At 39.2% G+C, this 25,918-nt stretch overlaps 1 protein-coding gene across 4 annotated transcripts in view; it reads left to right on the top strand.

Annotated features, from left to right (window-relative positions):
• Window positions 1–25,918, top strand: part of PSD3 (pleckstrin and Sec7 domain containing 3) — a 727,438-nt gene that overhangs the window by 291,149 nt on the left and 410,371 nt on the right. For all 4 annotated transcript variants that reach the window (XM_042934671.1, XM_042934669.1, XM_042934672.1 and 1 more), the window contains 2 exons: window positions 4,197–5,277; window positions 7,912–8,307. In XM_042934671.1, the coding sequence (XP_042790605.1) occupies window positions 4,197–5,277; window positions 7,912–8,307 (1,477 nt within the window). The remainder of the gene's footprint in view (window positions 1–4,196; window positions 5,278–7,911; window positions 8,308–25,918) is intronic.

Genomic DNA, 25,918 nt, shown 5'->3' with positions numbered 1-25,918 from the left:
ATAGTACAAGACAACTGCAGACCAGTATTGCTCAGCAAAAATACTAGAAAGCTGAATCTAGCAAAATATAAAAAGGATTATACACTCTGACCAAATGAGATTTATTCCAGGGATGCAAGATTGGTTCAGTATATAAAAATCAGTTGATATAATTAATAATGGTTACTAGAAAAAAAGATGAAACCCACATGAGCATCTCAGTTAACAGAAAAAGCATTTGACAGAATTTGACACCATTTCATGATAAAAACACTTGACAAACTAGGAATAGAAGGGATCTTCTTCAGCCGGATATAAGGCATTTGTGAAAAGTCCACAACTAACATTATACTTAATGGTGAGAAACTAAAAGCTTTCTCTTAAATTTAGGAACAAGACAAGGTTGTCTGCTCTTACTACTTCTTTTCAACATTATAGTAGAGGTTTTAGCCAGGGAAAATAGACAAGGAAAATAAATAAGAGACATCCAGATAAGAAAGAAGAGAAAAAGTAAAACTATTTATTTTCATGGATGACATGATTTTGTATATAGGAAATCCTAAGGAATCCATAAAAAAGCTATTAGAACTTAAAAAGTTTGGCAAGGTTACAAGATGTAAGTTCAGTGTACAGTAACCAATTGTGTTTCTATGTGCTATCAATGGATAATCTGCAAATGAAATTTTAAAAATGAGAATCCTACTTCTAATAGTTGCAAAAAGAATAAAACACTAAGGGGTATAAATTTAATAAAAGTAATGCAAAATTTGTGTATTTAAAATTATAGAAATTTGCTAAAAGAAATTAAAGAAAATTAAATGGAAAGACAGTCTATAGCATAGGTCAAAAGATGTAATAGTATTATTGTTAAGATTCCAGTACTCTACAGATTCACCCCAGTCTCTCTCAAAATATCAGCTGACAAACTGATCCTAAAATTCATATGGGAAATGCAAGGGGCCCAGAATAGTCAGAACAAATTAGAAAAGGATGAATAAAGTAGAACATACACTTCCTGATTTTACTTTCCACAGAGCTATAATAATCAAGATGGTGTAATACCAGCAACAAGATAGGCTTTTAGCTCAATGGAATAGAATTGAGAGTCCAGAAATAAACCTTTAAACTTATGGTCAGTTGATTTTCTACAAGGATATCGAGGCAGTTCAGTGGGAGATGGAAGTTTTTTCAACAGATAGTGTTGGGACAACTGGATATCCAACATGAAAAATGAAGTTGGGTCTCTACTTCACACCATATACAAAAGTTAACTCAAAATGGATTAAAAATCTAAATGTAGTAGCTAACACTGTAAAAATCTTAGAAGAAAACATAGGAATAAATTTTTTGACCTTAGATTGGATAATGATTTGTTACATATAGCACCAAAAGCACAAGCAATGAAAGGAAAAAGTAGATAAGTTGGATTTTATCAAAATTAAAAACTTTTGTGCTTCAAAAGACACCATCAACTAAAGGGAAAGACAGCCCACAGAATGGGAGAAAATACTTGCAAAGTATATATCTGATAAAGAACTTCTGTCCAGAATATATAAAGAATTCTTATAGCGTAATAATAAAAAGACAAGTAACTGAGTTATAAAATGGGCAAAGGATCTGAATAGATAGAAAATGTACAAATTACCAATTTGTATATGACAAGATGCTCAATATCAGTCACTAGGGAAATGCAAATCAAAACCACAGTGAGATACCATTCAGTACCCACCAGGACAGCTAAAATTAAAAAAAAAAAAGATGGACAATAATGGTACTCTCAAACTTTGCTGGTAGGAATGTAAAATAGTGCAGTTGCTTTGGAAAACTGGGAGCTTCTCAGGCATGAAACAGAATTATCATGAGACCCAGAAATGCCATTCATAGATGTATTACCCACAAAAATTGAAAATAAATGTAGACACAAAAACTTATATACAAATGTTTATTGATCCTAATAACCTAAAAGTAGAAACAACACAGATGTCCATCAACTGATGAATGAATAAAGAAACTGTGGTATATCCATACAGTAGAATATTATTTGGCAATAAAAAAGAATGAAGTTCTGATACATGCCACAATGTGGATAAACATTGAAATCATTGTGCTAAGTGAAAAAAGCCAGATACAAATGCCACATATTATAGGATTCCATTTTTATGACATGTTCAGATTCACACAAATCCAGAGAAAGAATGAAGATTGGTAGTTATGAGGGGCTGAGGAGATAAGGCAATAGGGAGTGACAGCTGATATATATGGGTCTGTTTGGGGCGGTGGTGAAATGTTCTGGAATTAGAGAGTGGTAATAGTATAATTTTGGGAGCATATTACAAACCACTGAATCTTAAAAGAGGGAAAAATGTCAATATGCACCTGAGGAAAAGGAATCTTACTGTTTTTAACTATCTTTGTTTTCAAAGTCAGGATTTGAAGAGATGCTCCCTCTTCAGATTTCACCAAGCCACATTCTCTTAGTCTTGTCTTATGAAGGTGTTATAAATACTGCTATCACAGAGAAGTGCTTCTTGGATTCCATCCATACCTTATTCAAATTTAATTTTAAAAATATATTTCTAATTGTCTAAAAAATGGAATATTAAACAGTATATACTCTCAGATGTATTACTGATTGTATATTTTGCATACTGGGGGATACCATATGTTAACACATTTCTTTTTTTTTTTTTAACATTTATTTATTTTGAGACAGAGAGAGACAGGGCATGAACAGGGGAGGGTCATAGAGAGAGGGAGACACAGAATCTGAAACAGGCTCCAGGCTCTGAGCCGGCAGCACAGAGCCTGACGCGGGGCTTGAACTCACGGACCGCGAGATCATGACCTGAGCCGAAGTCATACGCTTAACTGACTGAGCCACCCAGGTGCCCCAACACATTTCTAAGTTAAGTTCATTTTGTACATGCCTTAGAATCAAGTCTTTCATGTTCAGTGTAAATATTCAGACATTTATCTAACATTTCACCAAATAGGAAGGTTGTAATTCACAGTGCTTTAAAAACAACAGCACAACAGGGGCGCCTGGGTGGCTCAGTCGGTTGAACATCTGATTTTGGCTCAGGTCATGATCTCACGGTCTGTGAGTTCGAGCCCCATGTCGGGCTCTGTGCTGACAGCTCAGAGTCTGGAGCCTGCTTCGGATTCTGTGTGTGTCTCTCTCTCTGCCCCTCCCCTGCTCATGCTCGCGCACGCTCTCTCTCTCTCTCTCTCTGTCAAAAGTAAATAAACATTAAAAAAATGACAACAACAACACAACAAATGTCCTCTTGAATAAAGTTGTTAAAGTGAGTACACTGCATTTCTACTGTAGATGAGGATTTTCTTGATACAAAGTAACCAAAACCAAGTTTGGAAGAAAATTGGATAGTGGGGTTGATGTAACTGTAACTGGTCTCCATAAACTCTCAGTTAAAATTTTTCTTCATCAGAATGTTTTCATTGTTCTCAATGACTGCTATTTTAGTAAGAAAATGTAAATTTGGTTCACTGTAGTAAAAATATACTAATTATTGTTTTCACTGCTTCATATATTGGGGTTCTACGTAACACACCGTTTAAATTTTATGTGGCTGGGATCCTGGAAAATTTTCTTAACACATGAAGTATCCTATTCCATTTTGACTTTAGTCTCATTGTCCAGGGATGTTCTGGAGGCATTTCCCACCCCCCCAGAGAAATCTAATAGTGAAGGGGAGCCTTCCAGCCAAAAAAGTATTTACTGACTTTAGATAGATCATATCTTTGTTCTGAGGCTCTGTCTCAGAGATTGCACTGCACAGATACTTTTGGCTGGATCGTAAGGCTGTTTGTTTTTATGCCCAATATAAATATTTTAGTTACTACTTCATAAATGGTATCACATAAAAGTGATAGGTATTTTATTTTAGTCTCTTTTTGCATGTGCAGCAACTGAGTTTTCTGTGTGGGACCTTATCAAAAGGAGGGTGAAATATGGCATGTGTCATTAGATTGCCTCTTTCTATACTAAAACCTTTGTGGTTACTTTCATGTAAGCTAAATGGAAGGGACCATTGGCAAAGTTACAAGAAGGATGTGTTGCAGAGTGGTTGAGGGCAGGAGACAGTGAAAGAATCAAATAAGGATTATTGAGTACCTAATATGTGTGGATATTTATCATTACATATTCTAACCTATTGTTCAAAACAAGTTATGTGTCCCTTCTGTTCTACTCGTAGGTGATCATGGAGGAAGCACTTTACTCCCACCAAATGTCACAAATGAATTTCCAGAATATGGGACCATGGAGGATAGTGGAGAAGGCCTAAGAACTTCTCTTGGGTTTGATACAGAGTCTCTGCCAGGCTGCCCACAAGGGCAGCTGGGGGTCCAGCTTCTTCATGGCCACCAGTCTGGGCTTGAGAGTGTTACCGAAGGACCAAAAGATGTCAGAGAGTCCCTCTCTCAAAGTCACCTCAAGGAACAAAGTTTACAACCCATTGACTCCTTGATTTCAACCCTGAAAGCCACAGAGGCCAGAAAAGCTTCAGGAACATTACAGGCTACAAAGGTACTGGACAAAGATGCTACTTCTAGTTTTTCAGTTCAGCAGGTGGATAAAGAGCTGGACACTGTCCCTCATAAAACAAAGAGACAGGGAGCCAAAAAATTATTTCCTGCTGGCCAAGAAAAAGCACCAGATATACCTCTTTCAGCTGAAGTTACGACTGAGGAGAACTTTTATTTGAGCATCCAGAAGGATCAGACTGTACTCTTAACCGGAGAAGCTCAGGCACAGCTTTCCAAGATAACTAATAATGGTAGAAAAGGGGCTGTCCATGTGCAGGAGCCAGCTTGTTCTATATCCTCCCTGGGGAGCCCAGCAGTGACGCATACCTCTGCAGGCAGTGTTGCTCTTTTGAGAGAGAAGAGGTCTGATCAAAGTAGCTCCACAGGACGCCCAGGCCGGGTCAAACACGTGGAATTTCAAGGGGTGGAAATATTGTGGACAGGAGGGGAGAAAAGAGAGATACAGCATCCTGTGGATTTTGAGATATCATTGGAAAGGAGCACCTCTCCTGAAAACAGAGAACTTTCCAGAGTGCCAACCCATCTCATTTCATGTGCTGGTTTGTATAATTCAGTTGGTTTAACTGAGAGTGTTTGGGATGAAACCTGGAGATCATCAGAGAAGCTGGGCACCAGCTCAGGGACGTTTTCCCCTCTGCCTCTTGTTGAGAGTGGAGAGGATGAAGTCTTCCTAAAGGAAAACAAAGAACATCTTGAGAAGAAACCTGAACTGGAGAGAGACAAGGAAAGGTGAGCTCCCACAGTCATCCTGCTGTCTGTGATGCCTTGTACACATTATAAGAGATCTTTATCCTGTGCTTGGCCATGAGTACTCAACATAATATCCTGGGTCCTTGTTATTATAGAATGGAAGAGAATTTATTATAAGCCAGATTCCTTCTAAGTCTCTAAGATATAAAAGTGATCTTGTTATAAAGCTGTGCATTAGGCATAAACTGGGGAGGCAGAGTTACAGAGAGGCTGTGAACACCATACTCATGTGGATCCATTTCTGACGTTTTTTATGTTTGACAGGTTTCAACTTTTCCAACATTAAGGTAACTAAAATACCCCACAGTTATCTTTAATAATATGAAAAGGTTTGGACTCTTGACATATCCTATAATCACTATATCCTATCTTAGGCACTTCTTCTGTGTGCAACACCAGTGCCTATATACAAGCCGCATACATGTGTGAACGCAGAGGTTTGGGTTTGGGTTGCCTCAGTTTTCTAGGTTTAGAAAGGAGGTCAGGAGGTCAGAAGTAGACTTTCGAATTCAGTTGTTCTGTGGCATTCACATGAGAATCCCTTCTTACAAGTAGCATATGTTTTGATTTTGGGCCTGATAAATCAGCTTAGCATGATATGGTATCTCCTGATCTTGCCATACATTTCTGACATCCATATCAGCTTAGAGCCTGGATAAATGGAAGACATAACTCATCTTTGTTCACTTCTTTTCATTGCTGTCTTGACCATACAGTGCTCCTTCTGGCAAAGTCATTTGTCATGTACTCTCATTTCCAACTTGTACCATCTTTTCATCCATCAGTCCTCATAGCATCACATTTTTTAGTTTATGTGGGAGAACATCTGTGTCAAGGCTGAAGGGTTTTTGTTTGTTTGTTTGTTTGGTGTAAGGAAATACATTTTCCTCTGTAGTTAATTAACAAATCCACCTAGAGTGATGCTCCTCTAGGAAGGTTATCAGGACTCCTCCTCTCCACTTCTTCCTCCCCAACCCCCCTAACACACAAAATCTCTAGATGTCCCTCAAAAGCAGCCTTGATATGTGGCACATGGCTCAATAGTTATAGTCCCGCTGAAATATACACTTTTGCTATTGTGCATATTATTAATTTATTCCACCCTTCCCCTCTCCCTTCTTCCACAAATAGTTTTTGACTGTCTGTGATGTTCTTGACCCTGCTAAATACTGGACATAAAAGAATGTTCAAAATAGATAATAACTTGTGGTCATTTCCCTCATGGCGTTTACTGCTAAAGATAAACACTGACTACATAAACATGTTAATAATTATAGGATCACAAACTGTGGTAGGTTCTGGGAAGGAAAATAACAGAGACATACTAGAAAAAAATAAATTCGGTTGATGGCTTAGAGAAGGCCTTTCTGTAGAAATGATAAGTAGGCTGAGACTTGAGAAATGAATATGAGTTAATCAGGCAGAAAATGGGGAAGAATATTCCAGGGAGGAAGGGAACAAAATGTGCAAAGGAGCTGCTGGATTGCCTAGCTATGTGCGCTTCCTAGAGTTGTGTGAAATGAAGTCTTTATGGAAAGTTAGAAGATTTGAAACTCAATAGTGTGGTTGGTGCATAAGGAGCTGTAGGGTTGGGAAATGAGCATGGAGAGGTAGGGAGGAGCTTCCCATTTTATTCCATGGGCAGTGAGAAGCCATTAAGAGATACAAACCCAGAATACTATTTGGTATGTGGTAGACCTTTATAATTTAAAAACAGCAAAGACAACTGTATTGTTGATTGTGAATCCTCATAATAGATTTATGTGAGGTAGTTTTCTATTTTTATTCTTATTTATAGGAATTTGAGGCTTAGAGAGATTAAGTAAGGTTTTCTAAAGTGATATAGCTGGTAATTGGCACATCCAACATTCAGCCCCAGGTTTTTCTAACTCTTGAGCTTTGCTGTTATGGAGTTTAAAAAAATTTACTTAATTATCCTAATATTCATTTTTAATATTTGAACACAGTGCTGCATACTAATTAATTGTTTATAGGTTTTCACTGTTTTGGTTAGCCTTTCAATAAACATGTTTGTTGGCTTTTAAAAAAATTGTTTTTGTTTTTAAAGGTCATTCGCTGGCTGTCGAATTTTGGGTCTGAAAACTCTCTGCAGTGCTGCCTTGTTGTCGGCAGGGGGCGGCCCTTGGATTCTAATCTTCTCATCCTCTTGAGGGCAGTTGGTCTTGTTTAAATCAGAATGTATTAATAAACCGATGAAAGTTTAGTGTATTTTTACTCCATTAAGTTTACACAGTATATTTATCTGTGTTCTGTTAAAATTAAGGATGACAGTGGCTGTTAACAATTTGAGTTTGTGGAGTTTAGTTGGCTAAAATGAGAATTTAATATTTCATTCAAATATAGTCACATACTAGGAAATTAGTTTGAAACTACAGAAATTATTTAGACAGCACATGTATGCTAAGAGGTTCTTCAACCCGAATATGTTTCTGTGATAGCTTCCTTTTCAAATATATTAAGACATAACCCAAAGAACAAAATTGTTAGCTTTACAGAATATTATCTTTCTTATATGGTTATATGGTTGAAAGGGAAAAAGTAAAAAGAATATTAACCTAATATTGAAATTCTTTATTCTTATTTTCTTTCCAGGATTCTTGAGCAAGAGGAGCACTTTAGGGGAGGAGATGATGATGTCCTTGGGCCTGCCTATACAGAGGACTCAACTGATGTGTACAGCTCCCAGTTTGAAACCATTTTGGACAACACTTCCTTATACTACAGTGCTGAGTCCTTGGAGACATTATATTCAGAACCTGATAGCTATTTTAGCTTTGAAATGCCTCTCACTCCAATGATACAGCAGCGCATTAAAGAAGGCAGTCAGTTTCTGGAGAGGACAACAGTGGCAGGACAGCAAGACGTCCTGAGTGTCTCAGCAGATGGTGGAATAGTGATGGGTTATTCTAGTGGGATCACCAACGGGCTGAATGACACCAGTGACTCCATCTACACGAAAGGCACACCAGAGATTGCTTTCTGGGGAAGGTACTAATTCTATCCTCATTAATTTCATGCGGTGGTTTTTGTATCACTTTCTCCTTGGGAAATCTGAGAGTGGAATATATCTGAGGAGCATTTGGCCAGTTTCTGTGGATATAAGTGAATTCTGTGAGTAGAAAGTAATTTGGGTTTTAGGGACAGTCAGAGTGCGCTTTAGCAGTTTCCCAAATTGGGAAGCTGTGGTTATCGTATATGGTGGTATTTCCTGGATTACAATATATAAATTGTATCCCGAGCAAATATTTGTGGGTGATGAGTAGGTGTTAGCTGCCATGGTGTACCTTTGGTAGCAGTGGTATGGTGCTATGAAAAGAACACTGAGAGATGTTGGCTTTCGTATTGGCACTGATATTGGTTGTTGGCTTGGAGCAGGTTGCTTGACTAGGCCAGAAGTTCCTTAACTGCAAATTGAGGGTGTTGGATTAGATGGTCAACCAAGTATCTTCTAGGCCTTTGCTCTGTGATGTCCTGTTCTGTTGAGCAGTCTTCTATTCCTGAGATGGGAAATATCCGATTATATGGATGCTTGATAGAACTAATACCTTGGTTAAGGCTATAAATATTTATTTTCTCTCTCTGCTTTAGGATTTAAGTCTACTTGGGAGGTAAGACGACAAATTATATAGGTTACATGTGCCCTACCTGTCATTTAGTTATTCTTTGTCTATTTATGGATTATCCAGCATTTCATTTCTTCTTGCTCATTATCTTTGGGTCATTCACCTGTTTTTTAGCATCTTTATCAGTGGGTAGAGAATGCTAAACTTCTTAATGATTTTATGAATTCAGTTTTGATATAATTTTCCTCAATTAAAGTGTGTGTGTGTGTGTGTGTGTGTGTGTGTGTGTGTGTGTGTGTGTGTTGGGCAAAGTCAAGGGGAGATTTAAGGGGATAAACTATTTTAAAGCTGTATGAAATAGTGTCAGCACTTTTTTTTAAAAGTCAGTATTTATTATACAGGTTTCCAATGAACCTCTCTTTGTGAGCATCTTATGTTGAGTGTTTTCTATAACCAGTTTATAGGTTTATAATTCTTGCATGAACACATTCAAGACTGGCATTTATAAATTGTAGCTATGCATTTCCATGTGAAATGGAACATCCAAATGGATGTTGATTGCTTTCTTGGGTCACTAGTGATATAATGAAACAACACTAGTCTCAAAAGCAGAAGACCTTAGTCTGAATTACTTGGGCAAGCCACTTATTTTCTCTGATACTCACTTTATTTATTGGCAAAATTAGGTTAATGGTATCCAGCATGCTATGTAGCTGTGAGATTTAAAGAGTTAATATAGATTAAAGCAACTAGCACAGTGTATGGTGCAAAGTAGGAGCTTGAGTAAAGGTGTGAGTCAGAATTGGTTGGCGAGTCCACATTTAGACTTTCTCTATTTCTGGGGCTGGGGTGGGAGGGGGTGTCCCTGAGGGTAAGGTGTTTCTGAGGACCATGGTCCTCCCCTTGGGGTGGGAGGAAGGCCCTTTTGTTTCACCATCATCTCTGATAACTGTAAATTGAGATAAAATGCAATAGTATAGGCATGCAGATAATTTTATTAGAACTTCAGTCCAGCTTTCTGGGGTGAGTTGAAGTTGTTTATATTACAGACCCAAAAAATAGATGGGGGAGCTGAGGTATTTTGGGCTGAGAGGCTTTGCTGCAGAAGCTTCAGGGAGAGTAAGTAAATAAAAAGAGATGAACATCAGAAAGTCAAATCAGGAAGGAATTAGGTGAAATGTTTATCAAATGTATGGTTTGCTTATTTACAATAGGAAGTAGTCATCATTGGGGCCAGTGTGGGTGCCAGTCATTATTAGTAGGGCAGAGTTAGATAGTTAAGAAAGAGTATTTGGCAAGTTATAGTATATTTTAGCATCTCAGATTTAGACAGCAGTACACTTTAGGCAATCTGAAGATAAAGCTTCATTACCTGCATTGCCAAACCTTGAGATCTTGGCCAGTAGTAAGACAAACTGAGAAACAGACTCTAACTATGGAGAACAATCTGATGGTTACCAGAATGGAGGTGGGTGGGGGGATCAATGAACTAGGCGGTGAGGATTAAGGAGTGCACTTGTGATGAGCACTGGGTGTTGTATGGAAGTGTTAAATTCCTAAATTGTACACCTGACACTAACACTGTGCAACTAACTGGAATTAAAAAAAAAAAAGACTGAATTCTAATATGAATGAGAAGCATCTTAGGGATGTGTCAGCCACACTTCTTTCAGCTCTGATACTCTTCCATGTGATTCCTGACTAGTGGTCATTCTTCTCTTCCTTTAACACTTCTGGTAACTTGAACAGACCTATTTGTGTTCTTCGAGTTGGCATAATATAATATGTGGTTACAGGTGAAGAAGGTTTTGTTTTATGATTTATGTGTCCATTCAGGGTTAAAAATGTAGGGTGGGCTCAATGATCTAAGAAGTTTTATTTATTTTTTCCTAAAAAATTTTAAAGAAACTGGAATAACTTTTATGCTTTTCTTTACCCCTCTGTCTTTTTGGTGCTTTTAAGTTGCAGCACCAGAAAAATTGTAGGTCGAAGAATTATGACATTTTTTTTAGCTTGAAGGCGGCCTTAGATAGTCTTGTTTTACAGTAAAGAATCTGAGTCCCAGTTTGGTGGGATGGATTTACCTGTGAGAGATCCTTTACCAGAGTTCAAATTGTCTGACTCCTAGATTAGATACATTTGCTCTTCTAGGCAGCCTGGTCTCATACCTTTATTCTTTTTCTAAATCTAACTTCTCTAATGCCATATGTCTATGGAACCAGAAGTGTGAGTTGGTAATTGTAGAATTTATTGTTGTTGTTGGTGTGTGTGTTCAATTTGAGAAAAAAATTTACCAAATTGTTAACAAACATGTCTCCACAAATTTTTAAAGTAATCAATGAGCAGGCTTTTAAACATTTCCTTTACATTAAAACATTCTTCTGCAGAGGTAAGGAAGTAGACTATGGAGCCTGTTAAGGAAATCCAGACTTGAATGCTGACTGCCCAATAGTCAGCCTGATTGACTTACCTCAACAACGTGCTCAGGGCCAAAGTGTTAGGATTCAAGTGAAAAAACATTTTCCGATTTTATTAATAAATGTGACATTTGTATAAGGAAAGTGATAAATCAAACAAGTGTACATGCCTAGTATTCTGTCTCTATTCACTGGCCTCTCCTGTTCCCTTGGCAGTGGACTGGGGGGGTGGGGTCTGACTATATTGAATAAAGTGAACTCTCAAGAAGGCACAAAGAAAAGGGGATGATACACGACTTATGATATGACTAATGACTGATGATGATAGGACCGTCTCCCTGATAATGCTTCTTTGATTCTAACTAGACCTGAACCAAGAAATTAAGCCCATCTTTGTTGAGGTATTGATTTTAATGTATAAAATATTAACTGTCAGCCAGTAGAAAAGATTATAATATTACTTAGGTTGTCTCTAAGCACAATTCTATATCATAGGCATCCTATAGTTTTTATTTAGTAAACACATGGTATGTAATTCTCATAATAAGCTAGGAGAAAGGAGCAATTAATGTTCTCATTTTCTAGATGAGGAAACTGAGGCATAGCGCATTTGAGTAACTTACTCAAAGTAACACAGATGGTAAGTTGCATGCCCAGGGTTTGAACCCAGGCAATCAGGCTCCAGAGCCCATTTATTTTTGGTTTCAAAACAAAAATATATTTGGCATTGCCTAGGTATATTTTAAAATCCTTTTCTACTTCAGTATGTGATTTACTTTGTCATTAAAGATGATTTCAGGGGTGCCTGGGTGTCTGACTCTCTCTTGATTTTGGCTCAGATCATGATCTCACAGTCATGAGATCGAGCCCTGTGTTGGGCTCTTTTGGGTGTGGAGCCTGTGTACCCAGCATGGGTGTGTTCACTCTCTCTAAAAAAAGAAAAAAAAAAGGTTATTTCAGTGGCAGTATTTGACAGTGATTTCTTTTGAATGCAAGATAACACTATTCTCTTTTGTGTTGCTTCTTTAAAGAAAGGTGCAAGTGGTTAGGAAGGTTAATGAGGATGTTGTATCACTTCAGCAAAACTTAGTTCTCTCTCTCAGCAGTGCCTTCCAATTTGGATTTAGCCATGCATTGGTGGTCAGGGGCGGGGGTTGTTCTTCCCTGTTACTCTCTCCACTTAAATCAAAGAAGAAAACATTTCAAATCTGTAGTATTCTAGTATCAAGTTGGAAAGGGCATTTTTAAAGAGTACATGTGCTCACTATTTGTCTTTTGAAGGATTATATACCTTTTTGATATCAAATACATCATTCTTTATAAGGTGAAAAAAACCTCTTAAGACCTTGGAATAAATCTGGACAGGAATAGTTAAATACTCTCAGGTGCTCTGAAGTGCTCTGGACACTGAATGTTGGCGAGGGAGCCGCATGTCGGTCAGGAAATAACTCACCCTGTGATTGTAACACAATATTTTAATGAAGGAGCAAAGAGGAGCATCCCCTCCCTTTGTGGTCCGCTACATAGCACTCAGGCTGATGGGGTCAGCAGTGCTGTGTGAAGTCCAGTCACATGGCTCCAGAATTAGAAAGGATAATTAGAGACTTACAGTTGTACATGTTCCAATGGGTTCCTTTGTGTCTGGGTGCTTCTCCCTTGCTGGCTTATCATCTGATGATTGCAACTCCAATCAGTAAGTTGTGACCTGAAGACTATAAGGCACAAATGTTGTCACTGTGACCATTCACAGAGCTAAATATTGTCCATTTCTATTGAGCTTGGGTTTGGACAGATAGGAAAAGAGAGATACCAAATATAGTAACATGGCAGGATCCTCTCTTTTGGTTCTCTGAAACTTATAAAACTGCATTTTAAAATTAACTGTTTAGCATAATAGATAAATTTTATGTCTCAGCCTCCTGGCTTTTCTTTCAGATACCGCTCAGGATATGGAGGAATACAGCAGAAGAGGTGAATTACATCAGTGTGCAACTGATATGCCTGAGGAGAGTGCTTCAGTCAGTCTTGGGTCCACTCCAAATTTGATAGTTTTGGTTTTTTTGCCTTCCTTTTTTGTTTGTTTGTTTGTTTTCCCTCTTTTCAAATGGAATGCTGGTGTTTAAAAGTATCCCTTTTCTTTAGTTTTTCTCTTTCTTTAGTGTTTGTCTAGGAAAAAGCACGTGAAGTGTGATTTCAAAAATGTTTTTGACATTTCAATTTAAAACCTGCAGGCATTTTAGTTTATAAGTATCAAAATAAGAATGAAAATAATGTGGTATTAGTTAAGCTTCTGAGTGAGGAAAAGATTTTGATCCTGTGAAATTGTCTTTAGAGATCTGGCTGACCAGTGAGTTTCCGATTTTTCTTGTATCATTGGGAGCAGGAAGCTCCGCAGTCTCATAGGTTTATTATTGGGTAGCTCTTGCTCTAGTAATCTCTTTAGTCCTTTTCTTTTGGGTTTGAAGACTAGTTTTGCAGAAAATGGGTTCTTTTTTTTTTTTTTTTTCTTTCCAGCTTCTCTTCCAAGCACTTATAATGGATTTTGTTTTTTTATTTACCACAAAGGGATCCTTGCTCAGTGATGAGTGATGGGGGCTCTGCTAGGTTTCAGAGCCAGTCCTATCTGGGTTTGAATCCTGTCTCAGTTACTTACTAGGTGTGTGATATTGAGTAATTACAGAAAATGTGAGAACGTTTCCACATGTAAAATGCAATGTATAATACCTATCTGGTAAAGGAAGGAGAAGCAAATGAGATTAGTCAGGTAGCAGAAATCAAGAAAAGAAAATCAAGTAGCTTAACAATGCCTGGTGTACATCATAGGAGATAAATAAATCAAAATTTATGTCATCATGCTACTGTGCCATGAGCTCAAGTCCTGTATCAGTCTCTGAGCTGCCAGCACTGTCCTCTCAGCTCTAACTATCTGGCACACCTATTGCTGGACTTCCTGAAATACCACTTTCTTTTCATAAAGTACAACACTCTGTGGTAGGGTGGCATAAATATGGGGATTTGGGATCAGAAGACAAGGAGGTCACGTCATCCTCTTTACTGGCTGCCTGATCTTGTTTTACTCCAGACAGCCTGTGATTCCATTGGTGAGGTGGAAATAACCTTACCACTCATTTTATAGATTTGTTGTAAGAATTTGCTAAGTTCTAGTTTGTGGATATTTATTTTAAACCTATTGTGAGTTTTGTAGTAGTCTGAATAATAATCTAAGGGATGTAAGAAAATACACAAGAAAAACCTGGTAAAGAAAAACAGATGCAAGGATTTGGCAAATGTTTGAATATAGGACATGCAGGCTGAGTCAAAATCATTGTGAGACTTCAAGCGTGGATGACTTACTGAATCTAGAAGTAATAGGAATTGGGGAGATCGGTGGGGTTTGTAGGAGAGTAGCTAGTAGTGAGGTCAGTTTAAACAGGTTAAATTTCAGGAGAGCGATGGTGCTTTATGTAGAAGTGCTGGTGGGAGTGTGAGATTGAAGGCTGGCTGCAGGACTTTGGAGTTACCATTTGGATGTGAGGCTTGCAGCTGTGGGCATGAACGAACTCTTGGGTGATGAGGGGTGTGCTGAGGCCAGGTGCAGAGATGCACACACAGGAGCACTTGGGTGCTGCTTGTGCATCTTTTTGATTCTGTATTTGTAGGAAATGCCCTCCAAGGTGAGTTTCCTGGGCGCTCTTCTGTACTTGCTTCGTTTCTCCAGCAGTGCCTTGATTATCAGGGAGAAGCTCAGTGCTCTAGTCGTCTGATGGATGTTCTTTTAATTTCTCTCAGACAGTCCTGGCCCTGGCTGGCCTTGGTGATTTGGGGCTCTGTTTGTTGAGTGCCTTCTATATAAATTGGTGATGACTTCAGGAAATGGTCCTGGATTTGAAATAGGGTTTCCTAGAAACATTTTAATTCTCTAGTTCACAACTTAAAGTAATGCCCTGGATAATGATGGATATTAGTATGAAGAGTGCTGTGGGATGCTTGCTGAAGTGGATGATCTTTTATCAAAGACCATATTAAAACACTTTGTTTTTATTTATTTTTTAAAATTTGTTTTAGAGAGAGAGTGGGAGAGCAGAGGAAAAGGGCAGAGGGAAAGAGAGCATCTTAAGCAGGCTCCACACTCAGCATGGAGCCTGATATAGGACTTGATCTCATGACCCTGGGATCATGACCTGAGCTGAAATCAAGAGTTGGATGCTCAGCCAACTGAGCTGCCCAGTCACCTCAAGACTTTAAATGACATTGGACGTATATATTATTACAAGGGTAATCATGGGTCTAAATAAAAATCTGATTGACAGTTACTGTTTTAACTGGATTGAGATGATATAGCCATTTTTTAATTCATATATCAGTGCAATTTTTATCTTTTAAAGGAAGCAACAGCATTTCCTTTTAGCAGAGGTCACTTAACACAAGATTTGCAATACTGGATGAGAAATATTATCCATTGATTTGTTGTTTGGGGAAGCAAAAAGAGAAAGTTATATGAAGGTATTTTACATAGGAGTACCAATTTATCAGAACTCCAGATGGGTACATTTCCAGTGCCTTAATCTTTTTTTCTTTTTCTACTGTGGATCTCCTAAGCTTTCTATCAACTGATGTACAGAATCTGTATTAAATTGACTCAAGCTCCTAACAGAGCCTTAATATTCAGTATCATGGCCATGGTAAGTTCAATATAATCTTTCTCATGCATGCTAATGAAGATTAATATCAAACTACATCTAAACCAATGTTAGGTCAATAATTTGACTTCATAATCCCCACACCGCATATGATATTTCATATGCCTGAGCCTAAACCTCCATCTGTAGTGTTCTACTGGTCTCTCCATTAAGAATTATTAAAGGAAAGCCTTATAAGTCACACACTGAACTACTGAGATTCTTAATCTTTCTACTTACCACCTTGCTTCGCAGTGGTGTTGAGCTGGGAGCCTGTTAGAATTGCAGAATCTCAGGCCCCACCTGTGACCTACTAATTTAGGATCTGCATTTTAAGATGCCCAGGTGGTTTACATAAACTGACATTTGACAGGCACTGGTCTGGAACAGTGGTCCATGGACTAAGCTAAAGTAGGAAAGCTCTAGAATAGGATTATCTGACCTGACTGCACATTAGAGTTACATAGGGAGCTTTTTAAAATTCCAATTTCCCATGCTTCACCAACAGAGATTCTGATTCTGTTGGTGGAGGGTGACATCCGGACAGTGATAGCTTTAAAGTTTATTTGTTTTGAGAGAGAGAGAGAGAGAGAGAGAGAGAGAGAGAGAGAGAGAGAGAATCCCAAACAGGCTCCACACTATTAGCTCAGAGCCTGATGTTGAACTCATGACCTGAGCCAAAACCAAGAGTCTGACGCTTAACTGACGGAGACACCCAGGCGCCCCCACCTGGGAATCTTTTAAAGCTATCACTGTTTGGGGTGCCTGGGTGGCTCAGTTGGACTTTGGCTCAGGTCATGATCTCACGGTTCGTGGGTTCAAGCCCCACGTTGGGCTCTGTGCTGACAGCTCAGATTCTGTGTCTCCCTCTCTCTCTGCCCCTCCCCTGCTCATGCTCTCTCAAAAATAAATAAAACGTTAAAAAAAATATGAAAACAATTCCCGGGTGATCCTGATGTTCAGCTTGGACAGTCAACCTCTCCTTTTGGAGTTTGTTAGAAATGTGTAACGCAGACCTCACCCCTGATGTATTCAATCAAAATGTGTATTTTAACTATTTTAACAAATTCTGAGGTCATTCATGAGTACTTTAAAGTTTGAGAAACACTGGAAACTGTTTAAAGGCAGAATATAAAGCTAAGTAAGATAGTCCCTATTCTCAGGTGAGCAGGGTTACTGTGCTAGTGGCAGGGATGAGTCTAACAGAGGTTTGTAACAGTGAGTGGTCCTGGCTGTGAACCTTGTAATGATTTCTTGCTTCATCTTTGGTGTAGTGATCATGGGGTGCCCATCCTTACTCTAGAAATATAATTGGGGTTGATCCATTTTCCTGCTAGGAAACGGTATGGTTTCTTATAAACAGTGTGGGTTCTTAAGTCAGATTGCCTTGGTTCAAATTTTGGTAAATTATTTCCCTAAACCTCAACTTTCTTACCTGGGAAAAGAGATAATAATTTACTTCCACTTGATGGAGTACTCAAAATATGTTGTCCGTTATTATTAGTAATAACACTGCTTGAGTTATTTTCTTTAAATTTTTTTAATGTTTTTTAATTTATTTTTGAGAGAGAGAGAAAGTGAGAGAGAGAGAGAGAGAGCGCATGAGTGGGGAAGGGGCACAGAAAGAGGAAGACAGAATCCAAAGCAGGCTCCAGGCTCTGAGCTGTTAGCACAGAGCCTGACGTGGGGCTTGAACTCAAAGACTGTGAGATCATGACCTGAGCTGAAGTCGGACGCTTAACCAACTGAGCCACCCAGGTGCCCCAAGCTATTTTCTTTAAAACTTTTTCAAAGTCACCTGATATGAAAGAGCTGTGGTCAGATCGACTTAGGATGTTGTATATCTGTAATACTAATTGTAAGAGCCTTAGATTACTTGAAGGTGAGGATTTTTAGTGACAGTTTGTTTCACTGTGTTTATCTATTTAGCAGCTCCACTGCAACACAAAGAATATGACATTTTCTAGTTAAGAGTAGTAATATAAAATTTTTAGTACAGAGAAAATAAGAGGTATTGAATGTTGCAAAGCAAAACCATAAAAGTTCCCTTAACAATGGTTTTAGGATTCATCCTGTAATGTACTTAGCCAGGTATGGGCAGTGATCTTCTTGAGTCTTTAGTCTTGACACTCAGTGTTACAGGGTCCAGCACATATTAGAGACTAGGTTTTTGTTTAGTGAAGAACTTAATTAGCAGCTCCTCTATACTAGGTACTTGGTGTCCGCCAGAGAAGAGGCGGACAACTTCACAAGTATTTTTACTACAAGGCCTAGAAAGCCAGACAGTAAGGGTCTGAGGCTGAGGCTACTTCCAGGAAGTGTTGTAGAGGCCCTCCTGGAAGTGTTGCTTTTGTGTGTGTGTGTGTGTGTATGTGTGTGTGTTTTAATGCTTATTTATTTTTGAGAGAGAGAGAGACAGTGAGAGAGAGAGAGAGAGAGAGAGACAGTGTACTAGTGGGAGCAGGGCAGAGAGAGAGAGAGAGAGAGAGAGAGATACAGAATCAGGAGCAGGCTCCAGGCTCTGAGCTGTCACCACAGAGCCCCACGTGCAGCTCAAACCCACTAACCGTGAGACCATGACCTGAGCCGAAGTCGGATGCTTAACTGACTAAGCCACCCAAGCGTCTCTGTGGTGGGTTTTGAAGGCAGAGGTGGATGTGTGTAAATGATTGTTGGTGGGGAGTGTGCAGGGTGACTGTCCAGACAGAGCCAAAATGAGGCAGAATTAGTAACAGCTGCTTGAATTTGGGGACTTGAGAGTTGGGAGCTGAGGGGACTGTGAACCTCTTTGCCTCTTCTGTTAATCTTTCAGACTGAACAGGTGCCACTGTGCTCAAAGGCAGGCATTATGCAGTTGACATTTTACAACTTCTGAAACATTTTAGGCATCCCAAGGGTATGGAAAATAATAAACACTTGTGATCTCACCAGCCAATTTAAGAAAGAAACATTGCAAATGAATTGCCAACTTGGTGAATGCCTCCCTGTTTGCATTCCTCTCTTTCTCTTCCTTAGGGTAACCATGGCCTGTGGGTGTCTGTCATTCCTATACAAGTGTGCATCTGTAGACACTAGATAGTATTTTTTCATGTTTTTAGACTTTATATAAATGTTACCTTCTTCTTTCCTGTTGTAACTCACTTTTTTGCTCAACATTTCAAATTCATTATTACTGATTCATAAAGTCCTACTTTATTAATTTGCTGTATAGTATTCATTACATGGATGTATACTGTAATTTATTTTTCCATTTTCATATTTATGAACACTTTGGCTGCCTTGTATTTTTGTTATCTCAAATGGCCTGATAGTGAACATTCTAATTTGTTGTTTCTTGTGCACTTATGGGAGAGTTTCTCTAGGCTAAGTATATATTTAGGAACAAAATTGCTGGACAGTAAGTTGTAATCATTTTCTGGGTGAATCAAGGCATTCTTGAAAGGGCGTATTACATTTTCTTTGAGAGGATATAATTTTATCTACTTCTGTTTATAAAGTAATTTTTACTTATTCTACCTCCTGGATCCTTGTAATTCCAATATCCTAACAAAAACAGCTGTTGTCCAAAGAAAAAGCATGGGAAACAGAATGAAGTTTCCTTTCCCTTTAGGGGCACTGAATGTGGACTCTGTTATCCATTAGTTGGGTCTGCTGACTGGCCTTTCTATGGGACTCCTATAGTTCCCGGTTTCTGAGATGCATCTGCAGGCGGTTGCTGTTGTGTCTGACAGCTGTGAGTGTTGCCTGTCCACCTCTGGTTGTCTGACGCGGAACTTGAACAACAGGGAAAATGAATACTTTAATTTCAACGATAGCGGAAAAGCAGAAACAAAAGTAGAAATGAAAACAGGAAAACACAGATCACAAGATTAAGTGTGAATTTTATAAAATCTAAATGGATTAGGTTTTTTTTTCCTCTTTCAGGCATTCTTTAGTGTGTGCTGCCAGAACTTAGAGTCTTCAAAAACAGTACTTCAAAAACCTTAGTGTTATTATGGAAGAACAATGCTGAAATTACTTTCTTCTTCTTTTCTTTTTTGAAATGATGTTGGACAAACCTCTTTCTCCCAAAAGAGCAAACACTCCAAATCAACTAAGACAATTGTCCTTTCTCCCTATTGTCAGCTTGCCGTCTGGCTTCTGAAGAGTTAAATTGGAGGTTTGTGAGGTCATGTGTGACTTCACTGGGTCTGGACTTTTGAAGCAGATCTCTTGGAGGGAAGCTGCCTGTTGAGGCTAAGTGGAGGGGGCGGGGGGAGTTCTCCTGTAACTTCTTTCAAGTTCTTATCCCTCAGCCCCTGAGGGACATAGTAGCATTCTGGGAGAATGTCACTGCAGAGTCAGCGTGTAGCAGTTTGTAATTACAACCGGAGCAGCTATAGAAGTACATTAAAAGAGCCCTTGCTGAAGATGAAGATTTGTTGAACAGATGGAACGGGAGAATGTTCTTTGTATTCCTCGCAAAATTATGGGCAGACTGTTTGCTGACGGAGGTAACTGGAATTCAGTTTATTTTCTTTGTCCTGGGCAGTACTGGGTTATGTATAATTGTAGTTACAGAAAATTGCTTGGATTTTAAACTGTTTGATTTAAACTGAAAAGCATGGTAAGAAAGTCTTAGAAACTTAGGAAAATGATAGTTCACATACATTGTTTTCTAAACGAGGCTGACAGAAATGAAGAGGGTATATTTGTTACAGGGTCTGTAATGTTTGGGCATGTTGCGATTTTTTCATTTAAGTTGTGTTGCTCTTTTGAGGTAGTTAGACGTAGCTTGGTGCTCCTAGATTATAGTGTGCTAATTTCATCTATTTTTTATGAAACTGCATCCAGGCATTGGAAGGTTCCCAGTTTGAACTTGGTCATTTAGTGGGGTCTGTCTGACAACTGTGCAAGGCTGTCATTCTCATTTCGGTGTACATCTGCTCTAAGGGAATGTTGGCTGTGCTGTTAGTATAGAAACATGATTTGTCTTAGAATTTAGTATTAGGTTTGAAACTTCAAAGGTTAGCTAGTTATCTAAAGAAAAAAAGCATAGGGAGTATCTTTTTCTGGAGGGAAATTCCCTTTTTCTGAGGGAATTTAAGCTTCTTAGTTTATCTCTGGGAAGGCCTCTTTTTTTTTCATACTCAATAGGCACAGACAAGTGCAAGACATAAATAAAGTCAGCAGTGGTAAAGAAGGGAGCTTGAGCCCAGTGTGTTGGTATTTTGTCCCTTCTTGAGATGCTTGGGGTCAAAGGGCTCATGAACACCCAAGAGCCTGTGAGGACCCTAGTATTTGAATGTACAGGACATTCAGCTGATTATAACAGATGTGTTGGTGGGTATGTACGGGGTATATTGAAATTTCTTGCCTTGATTACAGAGTTTAAGTCCATAATTTTAAATTTATATTTCCAGTATTTTATAATGTCATTTATCTTACATAGCCCATTAGTATAAAAAAATGCCTTTTTCTAATTGGATATTTTGTTCTGTAGCTTTAATAATAAAGGACAAAAGAGAATAGTTGAAAAAAAAGATGTGAAACATATTTTGTGAGAGGCACAGTGCCTGGACTTGGGAATTATAGGTTCACTGTTTGAGTTTTAGCTCTCTTTCTTACAGTTTGGCCTCTAGTAAGTTACTTAACCACTCTTCAGTCTCCGTTTCTTCGTATGTGATCTAGACATGGTAATAGCACCTCTCCTGAGAGGTGGTGGTTGTGAAGATTGACTGAGGTGCAGTGCATGGGATGCAGAATTTCTCCTGTGGTAATAAAAGCTCAGTAAATATTAATAAACTTAGGCTATCGTTATTTTTAACTTGTTCTTCCTTACATCAGGCACGTGAGAGGACTTAGACCTTAGAGAATGGTGATAATGAATGTGGAGTTGTGGGTACATATGCTCACACTGTAAGTGTGGCAGGGTTCCAGGTAGTGCTTTGTTCCCCATGGCACCATGGCAGTCAGCCCCCCGCTGCCCCATCAGTCATCTCTCAAATGGAGCCTTGGGTGTCAAAAGGGCTGAGGGAGAAAAATGGGTAGATTAATGCAAATCCAACAACACTTTGTGAAAACTTCTTTATACTCACGTTCTACTGATTGTGTCTCAGTTCCATCATCTCTGAATATGGAGCCCAGCACTGCCCACATAGGGACCTCACAGGAGGAAAGTGACCCACATTGGGAGTACAGCTGAAATGATTGTCAAAATCAGACCATTCCTTTCTGTGTCTCATGTCTAGATCAGTGTTTCCAAAGCTTTGGTTTAAAATGATTTTCTTGTGTGTTATTAGTTAACTTAATCTAGTGTAAGTTTTTCTGTTTGCCTCCATGACTTTCCAGTGCAGTCATTATAGATTTTAAATTTAATTTTGAACTAGTTTTCAAAAATATGAAAGGAATATGTACCAATGGTAAAAATTGAAATTGAAGTTCTCTTTGTTCCCACTCTGTTCCCACTTCTCAGAACCTCCTGATGGTTTCTAGTGTATTCTTTAAGTCATGGTCTGTGCCACTCTTGGGGAGCATATTTTAAACTGCTTTACTGGTGCAAAAGTGCAAATGTGGAATGGAAGGTTGTGTCAGATTTGCCAGCTCCCTCTGCAGCTTATTTCCTCCCTCCAGTTCTGCAGCACAATGTTTGGAATGTTTGGGAGCTCCCTTGTAGGGAACCTGCCTGCACAGCTGGGTTGTGTCACCAAGAGCCCAATGAACTTGGCAGGTCCTGCTCTAGCCACACTAGTGTCATTCATGTGATCAGGCTAGAGTTCATGAAGGATGGTGAGGCATTGGGGTTTTCTCAGATGCCTGGGTCTGAACCTACTGTGAAAATGCTCAATCCTGGAATTCTGGGGAGGCAGAGCCTGTTTGGGGTTCCAGCAAGGATTTTAGTCATTGTTTAGCTGGCTAGAGGGTGTGGTTCAGTCAGCCCTTTGAGCTACTGTTGTGCTTGGCTTTTTGTCATTAATAACATTGGGTGGAGGTAGTGTACAAGTAGATGCACTGAATGTGGAGTTGGAAGATATGGGCTCAACTCCCAGCCTTGCTGCTTACCAGCTGTGAGCTGGGGCAAGGTTTCTTTGGTTTTCTGTTTCTTTACTTGGAAAATGAGACTATGGTGAGGGTCAGATACAACAATGTATATGAAAGTTCTAGATAAACTGCAAAGTGCTCTGTGGATTTAAAACAAATTTAAATTTGTTTTTCTTAATCGATTATTGAAAGGATTGGCTTATTCCTCTTAATTGGCTTGCGTATGTTGAACTATCTGTATTTTGGAGAAGGAGAAATGGTTGTCTAGTATTTGGTGTCATTGGACTTGATCCCACCTCTTCGTGAATGTGGTTTGTCCCATCTGCTGTTGAATGCTGCATAAACCTACATTCAGAAAGGGGGAGGGCAATATAAATTCTGTGCTCAGAATGTTCTCAAGTAAGCCACTCCCTTTTGTTGATTCAGCTGGTCCTTTATTAAGACCCTACTTTTTAGCAGAGGAAGCACTGAGAACTGAGGCCTGAGTATCTCTGTTGGCCCAACTCTGCTAGTAATTGTGAGACCTGGGAAGGAAGGGTCCTTCTTCTTTTGTTCTCTCAGTTTTCTCATCTGTGAAACAAAAAGCAGTTGGACAGAAAACTTTATTGTATGTGGGATGGAGATGGTGACTAGATACCTTCCTTTTTCTGTCTTTTCTGTACCTTATTATATCCACCATTTTTGCCAATTCTTGCTTTCTCTTTTAAACAACTTAGGACAGTTATCTTCAGAAAGATAAGACAAGTAAGTAATGAGGCTAAACACCAACTTGAGGGATGCTGTGCTGACATGTGAGACCTAAATATAATGAGAGCCCTTTAAGGATGACAGAGTGGTTAGGAGTGAGTATTGTATTGTCCTGCCTGTGACCCATTGACCTTGACATGCTCTGTTTTATAGACATCTAGAACTAGTCATCTTTGATCAGGGCTTCCACGTCTCAGATCTGTTGTTATGGGAGCTATGAGTACCTGAAGGGAGAGAAAGAAAAAGGATGGGTGATGGTAGCTGGTAACTGTTTGATGGTAGCTGAAATAGAGATGCCACCATGAGAAGAAATGGAAAATGAATATTGTTTGAGCTGGAGGCAATAATCCCTTCAGGGCAGAGGAGGGGCCTTTTGCCAGGCTGTATGTGAGATACTTGCATTGCTGTGGCTTGGTTCTCAGTATTGTTCATCCAACTTGGTTTCTTAAATTCTTTATCTAAATCTTGTTGACTAGAGGTACACATTCATCATGTGTGGACATTTTAGTCTTGCTTTCCCAGGACAAGAGTGCATTTCTAGGTGATGGAATGATAGGGAAACATTTGTATTTCTTCAGTGTTTCCCTGCTAAGATAAAAAACAAAACAAAACACAGTTAAAAACTGTCTCTGCAGAGCACAAATCATAAGGCTTAGGATGGGCCCAAGTAGCATGAGATAGTCATTATGTAGATAGTAACTTTTGTATTTAGTGAGTTCTTTGGTCAGCTGAGCCAGCTGTCAGAGGCCCATGCAAAGTGTCCTTATTTAAACAATTCAGCTAAAGAATTCCAAGACTCATGACTTAAAAAGGCAATGGTTGGTGAGTGGAACACAGATTTCTTATGTGATTGGCTGAGTAGCCCAAGTGTAGGACCATGTGTTCTAGGAATTATTTCTGTTGTAGACCCTTCCAGTTGCAATACAAGTAGAGAGATTCTGTTGATCAACACTTCACACTTCTTGCTAGTTCCCAGAGGTGGGAATCTCATATATTTACCTTGCATATACTTTGTGCCAAGCAAATCAATGCCTATCTAAATGTCAACTGTATAAGGGTTGCTTCAGGACTCGAGGTGGGGATATGGCCAACAGTTTTAGAAGGTAATGAAGACTAAACCTAAGGACTAAGTCAGTACAAAATAGGTTTGGCTTTACATTTTCTGGCATCTTGTCCTTGGGAAGCTGGTGTGTTGCTGGAGTCCAGCTCCAGCAGGTCCAGGCGTTCCCGAAGGATGAATGGCGTTGGCGAAAAAGTGAAAATAAAATAAAACAAAAATAAAAATGGACACAGACAACAGCAGTGTGTTGGACTGGCTACTTTATTGTGGCAAACGTAGCATTATATTTGTTAGCAATTTCCTTGTAGCGTGCGTCACCTACGTTTTCTGGCATTACCGAATTCTAAAAATGTTCCTATGTGTAATCACCCTTTAAGGAATAACATGGTTATTTTCTCATAACGTTCCCTCCTGCCCTTTCCTTATTGATTAATTTCTTACATTATTTTCATTATGTATCTATGTTTATAATCTATAAAGCTTTTGCTTTGCTGTTTCCATGAAAGGTCATCTATCTCTCAACACCTCATGAGGAACAGTTACAGGGACATGACCTCTTAGTTGTTTCCCCGAACCATTTGTGGTTTGAGGAACAGAAGTGTTCGCCTCGGTCCGAGGTGCCAGGAGGGGGCCAAGAGGGCCTTAGGAACCCACGCCTTGTGCATTTTCAGAGAGACAATGCGCCTAGGAACTAATGAACCATTCTGTACCTTAACCGACTAGGTTCAGTCATCATCTGAATGCCTCCTGGGGGCCGAGTGGGCCTAGGGGTTGGAGTAACTTGTGCCCATAGATACACTCCTTTGTTGCCGGAGTGGGGCTTTCAAATCCATGTGTTCCTTCCTTCGCTGGTAAATGTATGGGGCTATCCTTCCTTTAGATAGAGGAGTCTTTATAAGGGGTGGCAAGGGCTAAATGTAGGGCCGCACAATTTCCTTGCGGAACCTTATTTCTTTCCCTAATGGTTCTTTTCCCAGGGGGCCTGTCGAGGGCAATTCCCCAACAGACAACTCCCCTTAATACTTTTATTAAGGCCAAATTACATAAAAGTGGAAGTACAAGAAGCTTCACTGTCGGTGGGCTGCCCTGCAGTCCTGATCCGTCCACCGCCCA

The sequence above is a fragment of the Panthera leo genome, chromosome B1, assembly GCF_018350215.1.
Source record: "Panthera leo isolate Ple1 chromosome B1, P.leo_Ple1_pat1.1, whole genome shotgun sequence".
NCBI classification, from domain to species: domain Eukaryota; kingdom Metazoa; phylum Chordata; class Mammalia; order Carnivora; family Felidae; genus Panthera; species Panthera leo.
This window is presented reverse-complemented; position numbering and strand designations above follow the sequence as displayed.